The sequence below is a fragment of the Macaca fascicularis genome, chromosome 2 (assembly GCF_037993035.2).
Source record: "Macaca fascicularis isolate 582-1 chromosome 2, T2T-MFA8v1.1".
NCBI lineage: Eukaryota > Metazoa > Chordata > Mammalia > Primates > Cercopithecidae > Macaca > Macaca fascicularis.
The window spans coordinates 148,136,766-148,157,728 of record NC_088376.1 but is presented as its reverse complement, the minus strand read 5'-3'; the positions used below and the strand labels follow the sequence as shown (position 1 = coordinate 148,157,728).

The 20,963-nt window shown below is 46.6% G+C and overlaps 1 protein-coding gene across 2 annotated transcripts; it reads left to right on the top strand.

The window, feature by feature from the left end:
• Positions 1 to 8,354: 8,354 nt before the first annotated feature.
• On the top strand, positions 8,355 to 20,133 carry CIDEC (cell death inducing DFFA like effector c). 2 transcript variants are annotated; one of them, XM_005547767.4, is made up of 6 exons: positions 8,355 to 8,385; positions 9,891 to 9,968; positions 11,503 to 11,656; positions 16,517 to 16,675; positions 16,761 to 16,948; positions 19,574 to 20,133. In XM_005547767.4, the coding sequence occupies exons 2-6, from the start codon at positions 9,916 to 9,918 to the stop codon at positions 19,734 to 19,736; spliced, it is 717 nt and encodes a 238-aa protein (XP_005547824.3). In that variant the 5' UTR covers positions 8,355 to 8,385; positions 9,891 to 9,915; the 3' UTR covers positions 19,737 to 20,133. The 2 variants fall into 2 exon arrangements, with proteins under 2 accessions (XP_005547824.3, XP_065395014.1); XM_065538942.1 differs by lacking the exon at positions 8,355 to 8,385 and adding an exon at positions 9,593 to 9,626.
• The last annotated feature ends 830 nt before the right edge of the window (positions 20,134 to 20,963 follow it).

Here is a 20,963-nt window from a genome sequence, read left to right as displayed (position 1 = left end):
CTCATGCCTGTAGTCCCAGCTAACTCGGAAAGCTGAGGCAGGAGAATCACTTGAACCCAGGAGGCGGAGGTTGCAGTGACCCAAGATCACACCACTGCACTCCAGCCTGAGCAACAGAGTGAGACCCTGTCTCAAAAAAAAATAATAATAATAAAATAAGAAAAAAGGCCGGGCACAGTGGCTCATGCCTGTAATCCCAGCACTTTGGGAGGCCGAGGTGGGTGGATCACGAGGTCAGGAGATAGAGACCATCCTGGCTAACACGGTGAAACCCCATCTCTACTAAAAATACAAAAAATTATCCGGGCATGGTGGCATGTGCCTGTAGTCCCAGCTACTCAGGAGGCTGAGGCAGGAGAATCGCTTGAACCTGGGAGGTGGAGTTTGCAGTGAGCCGAGATCATACCATTGCACTCCAGCCTGGGTGACAGAGTGAGACAAAAGAAATCAGCAATATTTATTGAGTACCTACTCTATGCTAGGCATATTCACACACGTGAACTCATTCTCTTTTTCCATTACCCTTGGAGATAACTACTTTTGTTATCATTATCTTACACAAGGGAAAACTAAGGCTCAGAAAGGGGAAGTGACTTGCCCAGGATCACACAGCAATAGCACTACAAGAACTCAGACCAAAGTGACCCTAGGGCTGGAGGATTTTTCTGCCAGATCTGTTACTGTCCTGTTTAAGGGATAACTAAGAGGGTTCAGGACCCATTGAGGGAAAACTAAGAGGGTTCAGGACCTCTGGGAAAATGGGCCAGGAATATTTGTCACCTCCCCCCAGGCTCTCTAGAATGTCTTTCTTTCTCCTGTGGAAATCCTGCTGACCCTTTAGGACCCATCTTACTGCACCAAGAATCACCTGCTACCACGTTAGTTCTCATCGTTTTTGCTGTCTGTGAAGCCTGGTCTAGAACCATCTGTGATAGACTCATCCAGGATGCTTGTTAAAAACACAGATTTCTGGGCCCCACCGTTACCCAAATGAATCATTCCCCAAAGTTGGGCCTAAGAATATCTTTTTAATTTAAAATGTTGACTAGATAATGTGTTTACATGGTTCAAAAACCAAACAATAAGCTGGCTGCGGTGGCATGTACCTGTAGTCCCAGCTACTCATGAGGCTGAGGTGGGAAGATTGCTTGAGTTCAGGAGTTTGAGGCCAGCCTGGGCAACATGATGAGACCCTGAGCATGGTGGCTTATGCCTATAACCCCAGCACTTTGGGAGGCTGAGGCAGGAGGATTACTTGAGTCCAGGAATTTGAGATCAGCCTGGGCGACATAGCAAGAACCTATCTCTAAAAAAAAAAAAAAATTAGCCAGGCAAGATGGCATATGTCTGTAGTCTCAGCTACTCAGGAGGCTGAGATGGGAGGATCACTTGAGCCCAGCAGGTTGAGGCTTCAGTGAGCCATGATTACACCATTGCACTCCAACCTGGGCAACAGAGCAAGACCTTGTCTCAAAAAGAAAATACAAATGGTCATATGGAAAGGATGCTAATGCAAAGGCATGGCTGTTTAGAGCAGAGGTTCATAGCTGTTTTTGTGCCATGAATTTCCTTGGCAGCCTGGGGAAGCTACAAACTCTCAGAATATTTTTATTTTTTATTTAATTAATTTTTTTTTTTTGAGACAGGGTCTTGCTCTGTTGCCCAGGCTGGAGTGCAGTGGTACCATCGTGGCTCACTGAGCTTTGATCTCCTGGGCTCAAGTGAACCTCCTGCCTCAGCCATGCGAGTAGCTTGGATTACAGGCATGCACTACTATGCCTGGCTTATTTTACATTTTTTGTAGAGATGGGGGTCTTGCTATGTTGCCTAGGCTGGTCTCAAATTCTTGGCCTCAAGCAAACTTCCTGCCTTAGCCTCCCAAAGTGCTAGGATTACAGGCATGAGCCACCACATCTGGCCTTATTTTATTTATATTTTTAGAGATAGGGTCTTGCTCAGACTGAAGTGCAGTGGTACAATCGTGGCTTACTGCAACCTCAAACTCCTGGGCCCTCCCACCTCGGCCTCCTGAGTAGCTGGGACGTGTTTCACCACACCCGGCTAATTTTTGTGTTTTTTGTAGAGACAAGGTCTTACCATGTTGTCCAGGCTGGTCTTGAACTCTTGGCCTCAAGCAATACTCCTGCCTCGGCCTCACAGACTGCTAGGATTACAGGTGTGAGCCACTGTGCCCCGACCCTGCCTTATTTTGACTGAACAATATGTCTTGACTGTTTTCTCCAGATCAGTACATAAAGAAACTCTTTTGTTGTTTTTTTGTTTTGTTTTGTTTTGGTTTTGGTTTTTGTTTTTTTGAGACGGAGTTTCACTCTTGTTGCTCAGGCCAGAGTGCAGTGGCACATTCTCAGCTCACTGCAACCTCTGCTTCTTGGGTTCAAGCGATTCTCCTGCCTCAGCCTCCTGAGTAGCTGGGATTACAGAAGCGTGCCACCACGCCTGGCTAATTTTTGTATTTTTTGAGTAGAGACAGGGTTTCACCATGTTGACCAGGCTGGTCTCCAACTCCTGACCTCAGATGATCCGCCTGCCTCTGTCTCCCAAAGTGCTTGGATTACAGGCGTGAGCCACCGCGCCTGGCCCTCTTTTTTCTTAGTGCCATTTCATTATATGATGACTATAACATAATTTACTTGACGTACTCCCTCTTGTTGGACATTTGTGTTTCCAATATTTTGCTATTAGAAATATAGCTTCAGAGAATAACCTTGTACATATATAATTTTACTCATGGTCAAGTAGATCTGTAGTCTGGAATCCCAGAGGTGGTGTTGCTGGATCAAAGAATATATTGTGCTTGAAATTTTGATAGATCTTGTCGGAATGCCTTCCATAGTGGTTATACCAATTATATTCTCACCAGCAATATATGAGTCTGTCTGAGTCCCAGCTCTAGCAACAACTTGGTAGTCTGTTGGCCAGACTGGTCTCGAACTCCTGACCTCAGGCAATCCACCTGCCTCGGCCTCCGAAGTGCTGGCGTGGTGGGAGCCACCACGCCCGGCTCAGTCTTCTTATTTTTTTATTTTTTATTTATTTATTTTTTTGAGACAGAGTCTCTCTCTGTCGCCCAGGTTGGGGTGCAGTGGCACAATCTCGGCTCACTGCAAGCTCCGCCTCCCAGGTTCACACCCTTCTCCTGGCTCAGCTTCCCGAGTAGCTGAGACTACAGGCGCCCGCCACCACGCCCAGCTAATTTTTTTGTATTTTTTTGGTAAAGATGGGATTTCACCGTGTTAACCAAGATGGTCTCCCTCGATCTCCTGACCTTGTGATCTGCCTGCCTCCGCCTCCAAAAGTACTGAGATTACAGGCGTGAGCCACCGCCCTGGCCCTTAATTATATGTAGATAGAGTAGGGAGGAAAGAATGAGAAAGAAAGAGAGAGACTAGCTTCTTGTCTGTGATATTAGTTCAAATTTTATACAGTATTTTCCCTATTTATTTTATGTCTTTTGACTTTTTGTTCATGGTGTTATAAATTTAACATGAGGAATATATTTTTAAATTTAGTGGCTTCTCAATTTTGACTTGTAGCTACAGTACTTTTCCAATCCAAGGTGTCCCAGATGACTTTCATGCACTACAGAGTTTGAGAACCATGCTCAGACATTGCCTTTCTCACTGGAATGTGAATTCCCCAAAGGCAGGGACAAGAACTAAGTCATCCATGTCCCCAGCAGCTCATAGTGTCTGGCATAGTGTGAACATTTCAACGCCTGTAATCCCAGCACTTTGGGAGCTCGAGGCGGGAGGATCGCTTGAGCCCAGGAGTTCAAGACCAGCCTGGGCAACATGGCAAAACTCCATCTCTATTAAAAGAAAAAAGAAAAATGAAAAAAAATTTAAAAAGAAAGAAATGCTGGTTGAATAGATAAATTCCAATGGAGTCAAAACCATCTCCCTCTCCTAATTGCTGTGAAAAATCCCCCGGGTTTATCCTTCACCCTCAGACAGTGCTCTCTGGCTTTAGCTCGTGGTTATCTTTGTCTTTCTGTGTCTGGTTTTCTGTCAGAGATGACTCTCCTGAGTCATCTATTGGCCTGTCTGTCTCGGGACACCAAGTACACAGTGGAGTAATAAATATTTGAGCCATGACTGTTGAAGGGAGGGGTCCCGACTCTCTCCAGAACCTCTTCCCTAAAGGGTTTTGCTTGTACCTTTCTCCTGGCTCTTGGTCTGTCCTTAAGTTTAAGTTATTTGTGTTCCTGTCTCCTCACTCTCTCTTCATGCTCCCTTCTCAAATCCTTTGCAATGATGTTTCCTTTGTCTTGATCATTCCCCAAGATTTAGGATTTACCTCAAAACTCACCTCCTTGGAGGCATTTCTTGAATGCACAGGCCAATCTAACTATCCAGCTGTTGTTATTATATCACCTTGTTTTGTTTTCTTCCTAGAACATCATTATCTGAAATTATTTTGTTTATTTGCATATTTTTTCATGGTCTGAGTTCGCACCTTCCTCAGGAATGTCAGCTCCTTGAAGTCTAGGACAAGGCTGTCTTCTTTCCTGTTGTATTCTTAGCCCCAGAAGGACTGGCATATAGTAACTGCTTAATAAATATTTGCTGAATAAATGAATGATGGTTGCCTGAGAGCCCCTCCAGGGAAGGATTTAGATCTAAATAATAATAATAATTGCCATTTATTGAGCTCTAAGGATGCACTAGACTCTGTAGCAAGTTAATCTTCATGGAAACCAGATTCTATAGAGCTATTTTTATCCCCAGTTGTTGGATCAAACTGAAGCTTAGAGAAGTTAGCTCACACAGCTAGCACTAGACCACTGGTTCTCAAAGTGGGTTCCCTGAGCAGCCATGGCTTCTGAATCACCTGGGAACCTTTAGTAATGCAAATTCCTAGGCACCACCCCAGACTTACTGAGAAATTCTGGGGTGGGGCCTAGCAATTTGAATTTTAACAAACCTGCCAGGTGATTCTGATGCACCAAAGTGTGAAAAACCTTGTGTTAAAAGAAAGATGAGCCGGTCGCGGTGGCTCACGCCTGTAATCCCAGCACTTTGGGAGGCCGAGGTGGGCGGATCACAAGGTCAGGAGATTGAGACCACGGTGAAACCCATCTCTACTAAAAATACAAAAAATTAGCCCGGCGCAGTGGCGGGTGACTGTAGTCCCAGCTACTTGGAGGCTGAGGCAGGAGAATGGCGGGAACCGGGAGGTGGAGCTTGCGGTGAGCTGAGATCCGGCCACTGCACTCCAGCCTGGGCAACAGAGCGAGACTCTGCCTCAAAAAAAAAAAAAAAAAGAAAGATGAGGTTAAATGTTTTTTTAAAAACACAGCTTTATTGACATAGAATTCACATCACCCACTCAAGTGTACAGGTCAATGATTTTTAGTATATTTACAGGGTTGTACAACCATCACCGAAATAGTTTGTAATTAATAGGTTAAAAAAAAAAAAAAGAGACCTGGCCAGGCGCAATAGTTCATGCCTGTAATCTCAGCACTTTGGGAGGCAGAGGCAGGTAGATCACTTGAGGTCAAGAATTCCAGACCAGACTGGGCAACATGGTGAAACCTTGTCTCTACTAAAAATACAAAAATTAGCTAGGTGTGGTGGCACCCGCCTGTGGGAGGCGGAGGTTGCCCTAAGCTGAGATCCGAGACTCCGTATCAAAAAAAAAAAAAAAAAAAAAAAAAAAAGAAGGCCGGGAGGCGGAGCTTGCAGTGAGCCGAGATCGCACCACTGCACTCCAGCCTGGGTGACAGAGCAAGGGTCTGTCTCAAAAAGAAAAGAAAAGGCTGGGCGTGGTGGCTCACACCTGTAATCCCAGCACTTTGGGAGGCAGAAGCGGGTGGCTCACGAGGTCAGGAGATGGAGACCATCCTAGCTAACACGGTGAAACCCCGTCTCTACTAAAAATACAAAAAGTAGCTGGGCGTGGTGTCGGGTGCCTGTAATTCCAGCTACTCGGGAGGCTGAGGCAGGAGAATGGCGTGAACCCCGGAGGCGGAGCTTGCAGTGAGCTGAGATCGCGCCACCGCACTCCAGCCTGGGCGACAGAGCAAGACTCCGTCTCAAAAAAAGAAAAAAAAAAAAACCCTAAAAGAAACCCTGTACCAATTAGCAGCCACTCCCCGTTCCCCTCCCATCCCCTACTCCCAGCCGGAAGCAACCTATTTTGTCTTTTTTTTTTTTTTTTTTTGAGACGGAGTCTCTCTCTGTCGCCCAGGCTGAAGTGCAGTGGCGCGATCTGGGCTGACTGCAAGCTCCGCCTCCCGGGTTCACGCCATTCTTCTGCCTCAGCCTCCCGAGTAGCTGGGACTACAGGCGCCCGCCACCACACCCGGCTAATTTTTTGTATTTTCAGTAGAGACGGGGTTTCACCATGTTAGCCAGGATGGTCTCGATATCCTGACCTCATGATCCGCCTGCCTCGGCCTCCCAAAGTGCTGGGATTACAGGCGTGAGCCACAGCACCCGGCCCTATAGATTTGCCTATTGTAAACATTTCATATAAGTGGAATCATACAACATGTATATGATTCCTGTGACTGGCTTTGTCTACTTTCTGTACTGTTTGCAAGGTTCCTCCATGTGGTAGCATGGATCCTTTTTGACAAATAATATACCATGTATGGATATGCACATTTAAAAAATTGATTTATCAATTGAACATTCATGTGTTTCTACTTTTTGGCTATTATGAATAATCTTATGAATATTCACATACAAGTTTTTGTGTAGACATATATTTTCATTTCTTTTGGATATATGTGTGTGTGTATATGTGTGTGTGTATATACATATACACACATATATATGTAATTTGGTTTTGGTTTTGTTTCTTTTCTTTTGTAAATACAGGGTCTCCCTATATTACTCAGGCTAAATTTGAATTCCTGGGCTCAAGTGATCCTCTTGCTTCAGCCTCCTTCTGAGCAGCTGGGACAACAGATGTGCTCTATGTGACACACACACGCCACACACACACACACACACACAGAAGTGGAACTGCCGGGTCACAGATCTTACACTCTTAACCACTCCACATTTCAGCTTGTCTTACTCTCTGCTATGATTTAATATGTACATTATCAAATTGAGAAAAATGCAAAAAACTTAAAAATAATAACATATATTATCAGTAATAGTAATAATCAGTTGGATCTATTGAGTGTTTATGTTTGCAAAGCTTTTACTTTTTTTTTTTTTTTTTTGAGACAGAGTCTTGCTCTGTCACCCAGGCTGGAGTGCAGTGGTGTGATCTCAGCTCACTGCATCCTCCGCCTCCTGGGTTCAAGTGATTCTCCTGCTTCAGCCGCCTGAGTAGCTGGGCTACAGGCACCCACCACCACGCCCAGCTAATTTTTGTATTTTTAGTAGAGACAGGGTTTCACCATATTGGCCAGGCTGGTCTCGAACTCTTGACCTTGTGATCTACAGGTCTCGGCCTCCCAAAGTGCTGGGATTAGAGGTGTGAGCTACCGCGCCTGGCCTTTCTTTTCTTTTTTTTTTTTTTTTTAGACAAGGTCTCACTGTGTTGCCCAGAATGGAGTGCAGTGGTGTGATCTAGGCTCACCGAAACCTCTGCCTCCCAGGCTCAAACGATTCTCCTGCCTCAGCCTCCCAGGTAGCTGGGATTACAGGCGCACACCATCACACCTGGCTCATTTTTGTATTTTTAGTAGAGACGGGGTTTCACCATGTTGGCCATGCTGGTCTCAAACTCCTGACCTCAAGTGACTCACCACCCATGCTGGTCTCAAACTCCTGACCTCAAGTGACTCACCACCTCGGCCTCCCAAAGTGCTGGGATTATAGGCGTGAGCCACTGCACCCAGGCTACTTTTTCCTTTCTTCCTTTCTTTCTTTTCAGAGACAGGGTCTCACTCTGTTGCCCAGGTTGTCCTCCAACTCCTCCCCTGTCCTCAAGCAATCCTCCCGCCTCAGCCTCCCAAAACACTGGGATTACAGGCATGAGCCACTGTGCCCCTTTACTTTTATTGTCACTAATCCTCACCACTACCCTGTAAAACAGGAATCATTATCCTCATTATACAGAGAAGAGAAACGGGGGCTCACAGAAGTCAGGTGACCTGTCTAAGCTCAAGCAAGCTGATATGGGGTAGAGTTGGGACCACAACCCACATCTGCCTGCTTTCTGTGCCCTCTGTGCTTGATCTCACGTCATGGACCATCCCTTTTGCCAAAGCTTTCAAAACGTGGCTTCTCCCCTCCTTTTAGGCCTTTTCTAGAAGTCAGGCTGGCTTGCAGCTCTCACCCCAAGCCTTTTTCCCCAGCTGGGGCTGAAGGCTGGGGAGGAGCTTCATGGGGGCTGGAAATAAATGAAGGGAGGGCTGGGCGGGACAGGGCAGTATTTCCAGGAGGCTGTGAGGGGGAGGTAAGGAGTTTGTTATTGTTTTGGGTTTGGGGATTTTTTTTTTTTTCTTTGCTCCTGGAGAGCAGGTTAGGTAGCTCTTGGCAGTTTTGCTAGGGATAAGAAGTGGGTGAGGCTGAGGCAAGCAGAATCCTCCTGCCTCAGCCTCCCATGTAGCTAGGACTAGAACTACTGTAGTGCTAAGTGGGGAAGAGGGCTTTCTGCCTCTGTGGCGCCTGGTCTAATTTTGTGAGTGGTCTAAGAAGACTTTCCTTTTAAAGAGTGGAAAGCAATGAAACTGAGTCTTCAAGGCTGCAAAAGTTTCGCCCTGGATCAGAGAAAGGCACTACAGGTGGAGGGAACTATCTGTGCAAAGGGTTGGGGCCTTCAAGAGCTGGAGCACAGAGGTTTAAGAGAAAAAGTGGTGACAGATGAGCCCAGGGCTATCTGCTTAGACCTGTGATCTAATACGGATGCCAGGAGCCACATGGCAACGTGGCTATTTAAATTTAAATTAGTTAAAATTCAATAAAGTAAAAAATACAGCTCCTGTGCCGGGTGCAGTGGCTCATGCCTGTAATCCCCACACTTTGGGAGGCCGAGGCAGGGAGATCACCTGAGATCAGGAGTTCAAGACCAACCTAGCCAACATGATGAATCCCAATCTCTACTAAAAATACAAAAAAAAAAAAAAAAAAAAAAAATTAGATGGGCGTGGTGGCAAATGCCTCTGTAATCCCAGCTACTGGGGAGGCTGAGGCAGGATAATTGCTTGAACCCAGGAGGTGAAGGTTGTAGTGAGCAAGATCGCCCCATATGCACTCCAGCCTGGGTGACAAGAGTGAAACTAAAAAAAAAAAAAAAAAAAAAAAAAAAAATCCAGCTCCAGCTCCTGAATCACACGTTATGTTTCAAATATTCAATAGCCACGTGGGGCTGGTAGCAATGGTATTGGAGAGTATGTACAAGGCATGCCTCTATCATCACAGAATGTTCTTTTGGCCCATGGGAAGCCTCAGGAAGGGGTTCGGATTGCTCAAGGACCCATGGGAGAGAGCAGGCTTTGACTGGGCTGCCTGCCTGTGAGGTCTCTGGACTAGAGGTGAGGGAACGGTCCCCAGAAGTGTGAGGTGGTGTGACTCACCTCCTGCCAGCGTAAAGTGGACTCTGTCCCCAAGGACAGGAAAATATCGGGCAAGGCTTCTTCAGCCCTGACTTGGGATATCTGCTCAGTGTGACCAAAGCCAGGGGCTGAGAAACATGGAGTGAGTGGGACTGGGGCAGGAGCAGTAGCTGCTGAGTGAGGCTGAGCCTGAGCACCCGGTGGGGAGAAGGGTGGGGTCTCCAGCTTGGTCTTGGTTGGCATGCCTGGGACCGGACAGGAGAAGGGCTGGGGGAGGTATGTGTGAGTTGGAATAGAAGAGGGAGGAGGGTTGCTGAAGAGGGGTTGGGTTGCACCATGCCTAACAATGAGAGAGATAGGAACCCTCTCATCTCACACTGATGAGTTGTTTCTGCCTCTTTCCCAGGTCCAACACAGTCCAGCTGACAAGGATGGAATACGCCATGAAGTCCCTTAGCCTTCTCTACCCCAAGTCCCTTTCCAGGTGAGGAAAGCCATGGGCAGAATGGAAAGGGAGCCACCTATGAGCTGTAAGCCAGAACTTCTCAAACTTTAGTGGGTATATAGGTCACAGGGGACCTTGTTCAAGTGCAGATTCTGATTCAGGAGGTCTGGAGTGGGACCTGAGATTCTGCACTGCCAAGAAGTCCCTGGGTGATATTAATGCTGCTGCCTACACTACCACCACACCGTGCATAGAAAGGAGTAGACACTATGCTTGGTGCTTTTACTCCTGATCTCATGTAAGCCTCACAACAACTTTGGGAAGTGGGGGTTATTATACCAAATTAATAGGTGACAGAACTGAGACACATAGTGGGTGCTCTCAATCACCCAGCAAATCCATGAGGGAGCCGAAATTCTAAATTGGGACTGCCTGACTGTAAAATCCAGGTCCTTTCCATTCCTTTGGTTCTAAATTGAGTGCTTCAGTTAAAAAAATACCTTATATTGACTTCGGGTTTCCCCCACTTCATCCAACTTTACAGGTGAGGAGAGTGAAGCCGAGAGAGGTGGTAACTGGGGGAACGTGAGATGGGTCTTTTATTACTTTGCTACTTACTCCTCATGGTCTGAGAACCAGCATATCAACATCACTTGGGAACTTGTGAAACATTTGGAATCGCAGGCCTCACCCAGGTCTACTCAATCAGAATCTGCATTTGAACAGATGCCCTGGTGACTTACGTGCCCTTCAAAGTTTGAGATGCACTGCTCTAGCAGGCTTTTTTTCTTTTTCTTTTTCTTTTTTTTTTTTTTTTTTTTTTCTGGAGACGGAGTCTCGCTCTGTCGCCCAGGCTGGAGTGCAGTGGCCGGATCTCAGCTCACTGCAAGCTCCGTCTCCCGGGTTCACGCCATTCTCCTGCCTCAGCCTCCCGAGTAGCTGGGACTACAGGCGCCCGCCACCTCGCCCGGCTAGTTTTTTTTTTTTTTGTATTTTTTAGTAGAGACGGGGTTTCACTGTGTTAGCCAGGATGGTCTCGATCTCCTGACCTCGTGATCCGCCCGTCTCGGCCTCCCAAAGTGCTGGGATTACAGGCTTGAGCCACCGCGCCCGGCCTCTTTTTCTTTTTTTTAAGTCAAGGTCTCACTCTGTTGCCCAGAATGGAGTGCAGTGGTACCATCATAGCTCACTACAACCTCTGCTGCCTCCCAGGGTTCAAGCAATTCTTGTGTCCCAGCCTACAGAGCTGTGATTACAGGCATATGCCACCACGCTGGCTAATCTTTGTATTTTTAGTAGAGATGGGGTTTCACCATGTTAGCCAGGGTGGTCTTGAACTCCTGACTTCAAGTGATCTGCCCACCTCAGCCTTCCAAAGTATGGGATTACAGGCATGAGCCACCGTGCCTGGCCTCTAGCAGGCTTTTGAGTAAGACTAGAGCAGGATTAGCAGGCGATGGGGGCTTGACTGATCATGAGCCTGGTCTGGAGGGGTGGGGAGGTGGCTCCCCTGTGTGGTGGGCAAGGGTTGGGCAAAGTGGGCGGCTCACCCTGATGCTTCAACTGCCCCCAGGCGCGTGTCAGTGCGTACCTCTGTGGTGACCCAGCAGCTGCTGTCGGAGCCCAGCCCCGAGGCCCCCAGGGCCCGGCCCTGCCGCGTAAGCACTGCGGATCGAAGCGTGAGGAAGGGCATCATGGCTTACAGTCTTGAGGACCTCCTCCTGAAGGTGAGAGTGCCCTGCACGTTGCACAGCCCAGCTGTAAGCTGAGATTCAGGGCTTAGAAGGTGGCAGTTTCCTTTCTGATACCTACCAGCACCTACATATGGTAATGCCCACCTGGACAGCGTCCAACTGATTAGCAATGGCTGATGTCTGTTTGGTAACGGCAGGTGGGCGGGGCAGTATGTTACCATCCTACACTATCAGTAGGTCAGTAGTATTTTCAGGGCACATTTTTCTTGCTGGAAAATCTCTTGCTTCCCACTTCCATTAGTTTTTTTGTTTTGGTTTTTGTTTCTTTTTTTTTTTGAGACGAAGTCTCGCTCTTGTCACCCAGGCTGGAGTGCAATGGCGCAATCTTGGCTCACTGCAACCTCTGCCTCCCAGGATCAAGCGATTCTCCTGCCTCAGCCTCCCGAGTAGCTGGGACGACCGGCACACACCACCACACCCAGCTAATTTTTTGTACTTTAGTAGAGACAGGGTTTCACCGTGTTGCCCAGGCTAGTCTCGAACTCCTGAGCTCAGGCAATCCACCCACCTCGGCCTCCCAAAGTGTTGGGATTACAGGCGTGAGCTACCACGCCCAGCCTGAGATGGAGTCTTGCTATGTCACCCAAGTTGTAGTGCAGTGGCATGATCTCGACTCACTGAAGCCTCCGCCTCCAAGGTTCAAGTGATTCTCATGCCTCAGCCTCCCAAGAAGCTGGGACTATAGGCATGTACCACCACGCCCAGTTAATTTTTTGTATTTTTAGTAGAGACGGTGTTTCGTCATGTTGACCAGGCTGGTCTCAAACTCCCAACCTCAGGAAATCCACCTGCCTCTGCCTCCCAAAGTGCTAGGATTACAGGCATGAGCCACCACGCCCGTCCTCAGTGATCATCTCTATAGGGGTGGGACCTGCAATCCCAGGTGCCTGGTACAGGTCAAATGTTTGGATTAGGCTTTCAAGTACTAGGTTCTATTTAACATACATAAATCATAGCTCACCTCTTTATTCTAAGTTTCCTCCCCTATTTCTGTGTATTAGTTCTATTCTTCCGGGGAGCAAATTTCCCCTCCTTTGTAAGGCTTCTGGCTGTGCAGACTACATTTCTTGTGCTTTCGATCAAAAGGACCTGTTCATACTCTAGTCTGGACTTGGTGCTGCTTTTTTGCCCTGAGGCCTGGGCACCCCTGGCATCAAAATGTCCTTGTTATATATGGCTTCTTCTGGAGGAAGCAATTACAAACTAACAAAAGTTACACAGTACAAATACAATACAAAACTTTTCCTGAATCATTTAAGAGTAAGTTGCCAACTTGCTGCCTATTACTCTTGGATACTTCAATGTGCATTTTCTACAAACAAGGATATTCTCCTGTGTAGCCATCATACGACTATTACAATCAGGAAACAGTATTACATTACTGTAATTGAATCCTGAGACTCAAGCATTGCCAGTTGTCCCAATAATATCCTTTGTAGTGAAAGGATCCAGGTCAGGATCAAGTGTTTATTTAATTGTATGGTTCTTTAGTTTCCTTTAGTCTGGAACAGTTTTTCAGTGTTTCCTTGACTTTCATGACCTTGACCATTTTGAAGATTGTGAGCCAGCTATTTTTGTTTACTGGCCCTTGGAACTATCCATTTCTTTCTTTCTTTTTTCTTTTTTTTGAGATGGAGTCTTGCTCTGTTGACCAGGCTGGAGTGCAGTGGTGCGATCTCGGCTCACTGCAAGCTCCACCTCCTGGGTTCCCACCATCCTCCTGCCTCAGCCTCCCGAGTAGCTGGGACTACAGGCACCTGCCACCACGCCTGGCTAATTTTTTTTTGTATTTTTAGTAGAGACAGGGTTTCACCATGTTAGCCAGGATGGTCTCGATCTCCTGACCTTGTGATCTGCCTGCCTCGGCCTCCCAAGGTGCTGGGATTACAGGCATGAGCCACTGCACCCGGCCCTATCCATTTCTTTAATTCAGGTTTACATCTTTGGCAGGAATATGATAAAAATAAGTTACAGGCCAGGCATAGTGGCTCACGCCTGTAATCCTAACACTTTGGGAGGCCGAGGCAGGAGGATTCCTTGAGCCCAGGAGTTCAAAACCAGCCTGGGCAACATGGTGAGACCCCATCTATACAAAAATAATGCAGGAATTAGCTGGACATGGTGGTGTGCACCTGTAGTTTCAGTTACTCAGGAGGCTGAGGCAGGATGATCGCTTGAGCCTAGGAATTTGAGGCTTCAGTAAACTGTGAATGCACCACTGCACTCCAGCCTGTGTGACAGAGTGAGACCCTGTCTAAAAAAATTTTTTTAAAGATTGTCAGTGCAAAATTATATGCAATTTTTATCACCTTACTGTTCTGATTATTTGAATAAAGTGGTAGGTACAGTCAAGCTTCTCTATGTAACATTTTTCCCTCTGTTATTTATTTTCTAGGTCAGTACTTTGTACTAAGTAAACATTGAATTCTGCATCTGTCACTGTATTCACTTATTATTATTATTATTATTATTTTTTTTTTTTTTTTTTTTTTGAGACGGAGTCTCGCTCTGTCGCCCAGGCTAGAGTGCAGTGGCCGGATCTCAGCTCACTGCAAGCTCCGCCTCCCGGGTTCACGCCATTCTCCTGCCTCAGCCTCCCGAGTAGCTGGGACTACAGGCGCCCGCCACCGCGCCCGGCTAAGTTTTTTTTGTATTTTTTAGTAGAGACGGGGTTTCACCGTGTCAGCCAGGATGGTCTCGATCTCCTGACCTCGTGATCCGCCCGTCTCGGCCTCCCAAAGTGCTGGGATTACAGGCTTGAGCCACCGCGCCCGGCCTATTATTATTATTATTATTATTATTTAGACAAAGGGTCTCACTCCATTGCCCAGGCTAGGATGCAGTGGTGTGATGATGGCTCACTGCAGCCTCAAACTCCTAGGTTCAAGTGATCCTGCCACCTCAGCCTCCTGACTCACTAGGACTATAGATACACAACCTCACACCTAATTTTTAATTAAAAAAAAAAAATAGCGATGGGGTCTAGCTATGTTTCACAGCCTGGTCTCAAACTCCTGGCCTCAAGTGATCCTCCCACCTCGGCCTCCCAAAGTGCTGGGATTAGAGGCATGAGCCACTGCCCCTGGCCTATTTATTTATTTATATCAAAAGGGACACAGGTATTCCTATTTTAGTAGGATATATGAATGGCAACAGATTATTTATTGATGCTCAAGTTGTCCCAGACTTCTGTGTCTTTTTATCATGTCCCCATCATTCTTTGCATGCTTTTTTACTTTCTGGTGCTTTTTTTTTATCCTGTCCCCATCATTCTTTGCATGCTTTCTTACTTTCTGGTGCAGCAAGGTATTACAGGCTCATCTTGTATTTACCCTGCCCTAATTCTTGGCCATTTTTTTCTAAGGAGGTCTGTTTCATTTTAGTGGAGAATGGTATTCAGAAACCGAGATCAGAGAGCTAGGTATGTTCATTGCTATTGGTGTGTTGCTGAGCCCAGGCCCTTATTGAAAGATTTTTAAGTAGCAAAGTATGTTCCTTATAGAATCCAAGCAAGAAAAGTGAAGTGAGAATTCAATCATTCCAAAATAACCAATGATGTGGTTGTAAATGTCCTGAGGAGGCTATTCTTATTATGGACCATGTATTCTGCCAGGTGACTTGCAGTATTTCTTCTGATGAGAGCCTTAAGGTAGTTACCACTATTTCCATTCTCCAGAGGCAGAGGCCAAGTGCATCCACTGGGATTGAAAAATCCCAGCATTTTGGGAGGCTGAGGTGGGAGGATTCCTTGAGCACAGGACTTTGAGACCAGCCTCGGCCACAAAGCAGTACCCTGTCTCCACCTCCCCCCGCAAAAAAAAATTAGCTGGACAACCAGGGCACAAGCCTGTAATCTCAGCTACTTGGGAGGCTAAAGTGGAAGGATCATTGAGCCCAGGAGGTTGAGGCTGCAGTGAGCTGTGATTATACCACTGCATTCCAACCTGGGTTAAAGAGCAAAGCCTTCTCTCCAAAAAAAAAAAAAAAAAAAATTAAACATAGAGTTAATGTATGACTCAGCAATTCTACTCCTAGGTATATGCCCAGGAGAATTGAAAACCTGTGTTCATATAAAAACGTGTACACAAAAACTCATAGCAGCATTATTCATAACAGTCAAAAAGAAACAATCCAAGTGTTCATCCATTGATAAATAGATTTTAAAATCTGGTATATCTATATAGTAGAATATTATTAGCCAAAAAAAAAAAAAAATGAATCATGTCTAGGTATGATAGCACATACCTGTAATCCCAGCACTTTGGGAGGCCAAGGTAGGAGGATCCCTTGAGGCCAGGAGTTTGAGACCAGTCTGAGCAACATAGCCAGACACCATCTTTAAAAAAACATAAAAATTAGGCAGGTGTAATGCATGCGCCTGTAGTCCCCGCTACTCGGGAGGCTGAGGCAGGAGGATTGCTTGTGCCCAAGAGTTGGAGGCTGCAATGAGCTACAATTATGTCACATGCTCTCTACTTACGCTTATGATATGCTTACGATTACTGCATTCCAGCCTAGTAAACACTGCACTATTAGATAGTGGTGATTGCTGCACAACTTTGTGAATATACTAAAAAACCCTGAATTGTATACTTTTAGAGGGTAACTTTTAGAGTATGTAAACTATATCACAATTAAAAATTATATGTGACTTATATTTTATTGGACAATATTATTCTAGACTATGAACCCTGAAGTCAGGAACCAAGAGGTACCATGATAAAGTCTCTGGGTAGTGATTACACAGCAGAGGGCTTGGGCTCCAGTTCCACCTCATAGACCCCAGCCCACTAGTTCTGGGATGGCAGAAGCATCACTGACCTTATTCCCCAGGTCCGGGACACTCTGATGCTGGCAGACAAGCCCTTCTTTCTGGTGCTGGAGGAAGATGGTACAACTGTAGAGACAGAAGAGTACTTCCAAGCCCTGGCAGGGGATATAGTGTTCATGGTCCTCCAGAAGGGGCAGAAATGGCAGCCTCCATCAGAACAGGTGAGGTTCCACCTGTCGGGGGAGAAAATCGGGACCCTGGGAGATGTCTTCAAGGGGTGCTAACCATTTGCTTGTCTCAATACAGGGGACGAGGCACCCACAGTCCCTCTCCCATAAGCCTGCCAGGAAGATTGATGTGGCCCGTGTAACCTTTGACCTGTACAAGCTGAACCCACAGGACTTCATTGGCTGCCTGAATGTGAAGGCAACATTTTATGATACGTACTCCCTTTCCTACGATCTGCACTGCTGTGGGGCCAAACGCATTGTGAAGTGAGTGAAGTGGGATTTCCTGGGGACAGGGTGGGTATGGGCAATGGGAGAGCCCCTGTCTGTTCACATGGACTCAGCCTTCTCAGCGCCTGGGTCTGGCATTAGTGCTGACAAAGCATAGCCTGTATCAGACAACATGGAGCCTGATGGGCTGTTGAAGTGCTGCTGTGGACGACACTGGCGTGTGCCCAAGGGTGCACGTGCTCCTCCTGGTGAAACCTGGATGCATTTTGTTTTTATGACTACTTTCCACTCTAGAAACTACACTTTTTTTTTTATTGAAATAGGGAGTTTTCCTAAGTAGTCTTCTAGTCAATTTTTTAAAAATGAACATGTGTTGGCCAGGTGTGGTGGCTAACACCTGTAATCCCAGCACTTTGGGAGGCCAAGGTGGGTGGATCACTTGAGGTCAGGAGTTTAAGACCAGCCTGGCCAACATGGCAAAACCCAATCTATACAAAAATACAAAAATTAGCTGGACATTGTGGTGCATGCCTGTAATTCCAACTACTCAGGAGGCTGAAGCAGGAGAATTGCTTGAACCTGGGAGGTGGAGGTTGCAGTGAGCCAAGATTCCACCACTGCACTCCAGCCTGGGCAAAAGAGCAAGACTCTCTCGGACAAAAAAAAAAAAAAAAAAGCATGTGTCAAAGATTTAATTGAATTCATTAATTAATGAGAGAAGTAGCAAGAAGTTACAATCAGTTCAAAGGAGAATTCAAAATCTCACACATACATAGGTCCAGCAAGAATGATGAGATAGGCTGGGTGCGGTGGCTCTCACTTGGAATCCCAGCATTTTGGGAGGTCAAGGCGGGAGGATCTGTTGCGCCCAGGAATTTGAGACCAGCTTGGGCAACATAGTGAGACCCAGTCTCTACCACATGCATGTGTGCGTGCGCGTGCACACGCGCGCACGCACACACACACACATACACACACACAAAATGCTGGCAGTGGTAGTATCTCCCTATAATCCCAGCTAGGTGGGAGGATTGCTTGAGCCCAGGAGTTTGAGGCTGCAGTGAGAAATGACCATACCACTGTGTACTCCAGCCTGGGCAACAGCATGACACCTTGTCTCTAAAAAGAAGAAAAAAAGAGATAAATGTATACATACAAAATTGGATTTTTCCCCCGTGTGAATGGGAGGGATGAAATAATCTTCCCTCCATAGGACAGAATTATAATTTGCAAGTCTTATGGACCAGAGTCATTTGTACTATACAATGAACTTTTCTTAAAACTTATTTTTGAAAGTCTAACCAAATGTCTCAGGAAGCATGAGAATATGTGAGGTTAGAACCCACTCCCACTTCCCCATTTCCCCTACTTTCCAAACATCCAACTCCATGTTAATTGCTTTATGCTATTTCAGCCTTATGACCCTGGGTGGCAGATGCAATCCCATTTTACCCATGAGGGAGTTGAAGCTCAAAGCTAGAGCAGTTTGCTAAAGTTCACCCAGCTAACAAGACTGGATTAGGACTTAGGCATGCCTAATTCAGTTTCTGTTCTCAGTGCATGCTCATGCCAGGCATGGGTGTCTTCATGTCCAGCACTCTGAACATCAGTTAGACTGCAGGTGACTTGGAAAGGCCTCAGAGTCTAGAACAGAGTGTCTCAAGGGACAGAGCCATGTTATGGAGATTAATCTGGTCCAAAGTAGTAGTAGAAAAATAGAAAGCCTTATGAAATGAGCTGGAGTTTCGCATGAGAAAGTAGGGAGGTTCTGGGCATCTCAGTTAAGGTGGAATTGCAGGTCCTCGCCCTAATCCTGACCTCATCTGCAGCATCTGTTCCTGTTTGCACATCACTCTAGAATTGATGAAGTGCTTTTAGTGCTACCACCTCAGTGGTATTCAAATGTTATTAATGAAGAAAACAAACATAATGAAACCAATCCCTTCCAGGCCAGCATGGGAATATGGGGATGCAGGGAGGGGGTACACTCTTGTTTTTTATTTATTATTTATACATTTATTTATTTATTTTTGAGAAGGAGACTCACTCTGTCACCCAGGCTGGAGTGCAGTGGTACAATCTCAGCTCACTACAACCTCTGTCTCCTGGGTTCAAGCAATTCTCATGCCTCAGCCTCCTGAGTAACTGAGATTACAGGTGTCTGCCACCACGCCTGGCTGTTTGTATTTTTTAGTAGAGACAGGGTTTCACCATGTTGGCCAGGCTGGTCTCAAACTCCTGACCTCAAATGATCCACCCGCCTCGGCCACCTAAAGTGATAGGATTACAGGCATGTGCTACTGCGCCCAGCCTCATGTTTTTTGTTTGTTTGTTTTTAAATATAGAATCTTGCTCTATCACCCAGGCAGGAGTGCAGTGGTGCCATCTCGGCTCACTGCAACCTCCACCTCCTGGGTTCAAGCAATTCTCTTGCCTCAGGCTCTGCAGTAGCTGGGATTACAAGCACCCACCACTATGCCTGGCTAATTTTTGTATTTTTAGTAGAGACAGAGATTCGCCATGTTGGCCATGCTGGTCTCAAACTCCTGACCTCAGGTGACCCACCCTCCATGGCCTCCCAAAGTGCTAGAATTACAGGCATGAGCACCATGCCCAGCCTACTTTGTGGTTTTGACTTGCATGCCCTCTCATTCCCCCCAGGGAAGCTCTCCGCTGGGCCCTCTTCAGCATGCAGGCCACGGGCCACGTGATGCTTGGCACCTCCTGTTACCTGCAGCAGCTCCTTGATGCTACGGAGGAAGGGCTGCCCCCCAAGGGCAAGACCTCATCCCTCATCCCGACCTGTCTGAAGATACTTCAGTGAAAGCCCAAGTCCTTGGAAGCTTTCCCCAGTGAAGGACTAGACTAGGGGCCCCACGCTTAACTGGTAGTGCCCACAAGCCTGGCAGCTGTAGAGCCGCTAACCTCCCCACACCTCCTTCACCGTGTAGGACCTGAGTGAGGAGGAGGGGCTGGAAACCTGGGGTGGGATGGCCAAAGGAGAATCTCAGGCTCCTAGTCTGACCCAGCTCCTTCCTGCCCAAGGCAGCTTAGCCCACCCAGACTGGTCCTGAAGTCTGCCCCTCAGCAATCCAGCCTCACAGGTTGCACTTTCATGGTGCTCTCTACCTTCTGGCCCCCATCCCAGAACATTCCTGAGTGAATTCTCAAGCACATCAGCATGTGATATTAGGGAGTTTGCAATAAATTACTGAGGCTGATGTTTCTTCTTTGCCTGTGTTCTTTGGGGGCAGGGTTCTATCTGGAAGGTTGGAGGGGGCTAAAGGAAGAGAAAAATCTATTGTCAAAGCATTCTCTTTAATGTAGGATTACAGAAAATAGCACTTTTGCCGGGCGCGGTGGCTCAAGCCTGTAATCCCAGCACTTTGGGAGGCCGAAACGGGCAGATCACGAGGTCAGGAGATCGAGACCATCCTGGCTAACCCGGTGAAACCCCGTCTCTAGTAAAAAATACAAAAAAATAGCCGGGCGAGGTGGTGAGCGTCTGTAGTCCCAGCTACTCGGGAGGCTGAGGCAGGAGAATGGCGTGAACCCGGGAGGCGGAGCTTGCAGTGAGCAGAGATCTGGCCACTGCACTCCAGCCTGGGCGACAGAGCGAGACTCCATCTCAAAAAAAAAAAAAGAAAATAGCACTTTTTCTACCAAAGGAGAAAAAAAAAAAAAAAAAAAGAGCTGGGCACAGTGACAGGTGCCTGCTGTCCTAGCTACTCAGCAGACTGGGGTGGGTCTTTTTTAAAGACCCCAGTCTCTTTAAATAAACAAAATTGCAGTTGATTTTGAAACTAAAGTCAGCTGAATTTGAGGCTTGAGCTAACTATGTAATTGATGCCATATGTAACAATTTCCTAATTAAATTCACCTATAAGAAGAGCTTCAATTAAGCAGGTGGGATTAAGTCACTCTTCTAATTTCTCAGTGTCCCATTTTATAATAACCATTTAAGTGATTAGGTGTAAAAGTACTACTCAAGCTGTAAGGCATTTCTCCATCAATGCCCATCCTAACTTGCCAGACAGCTTATCTTTGATGT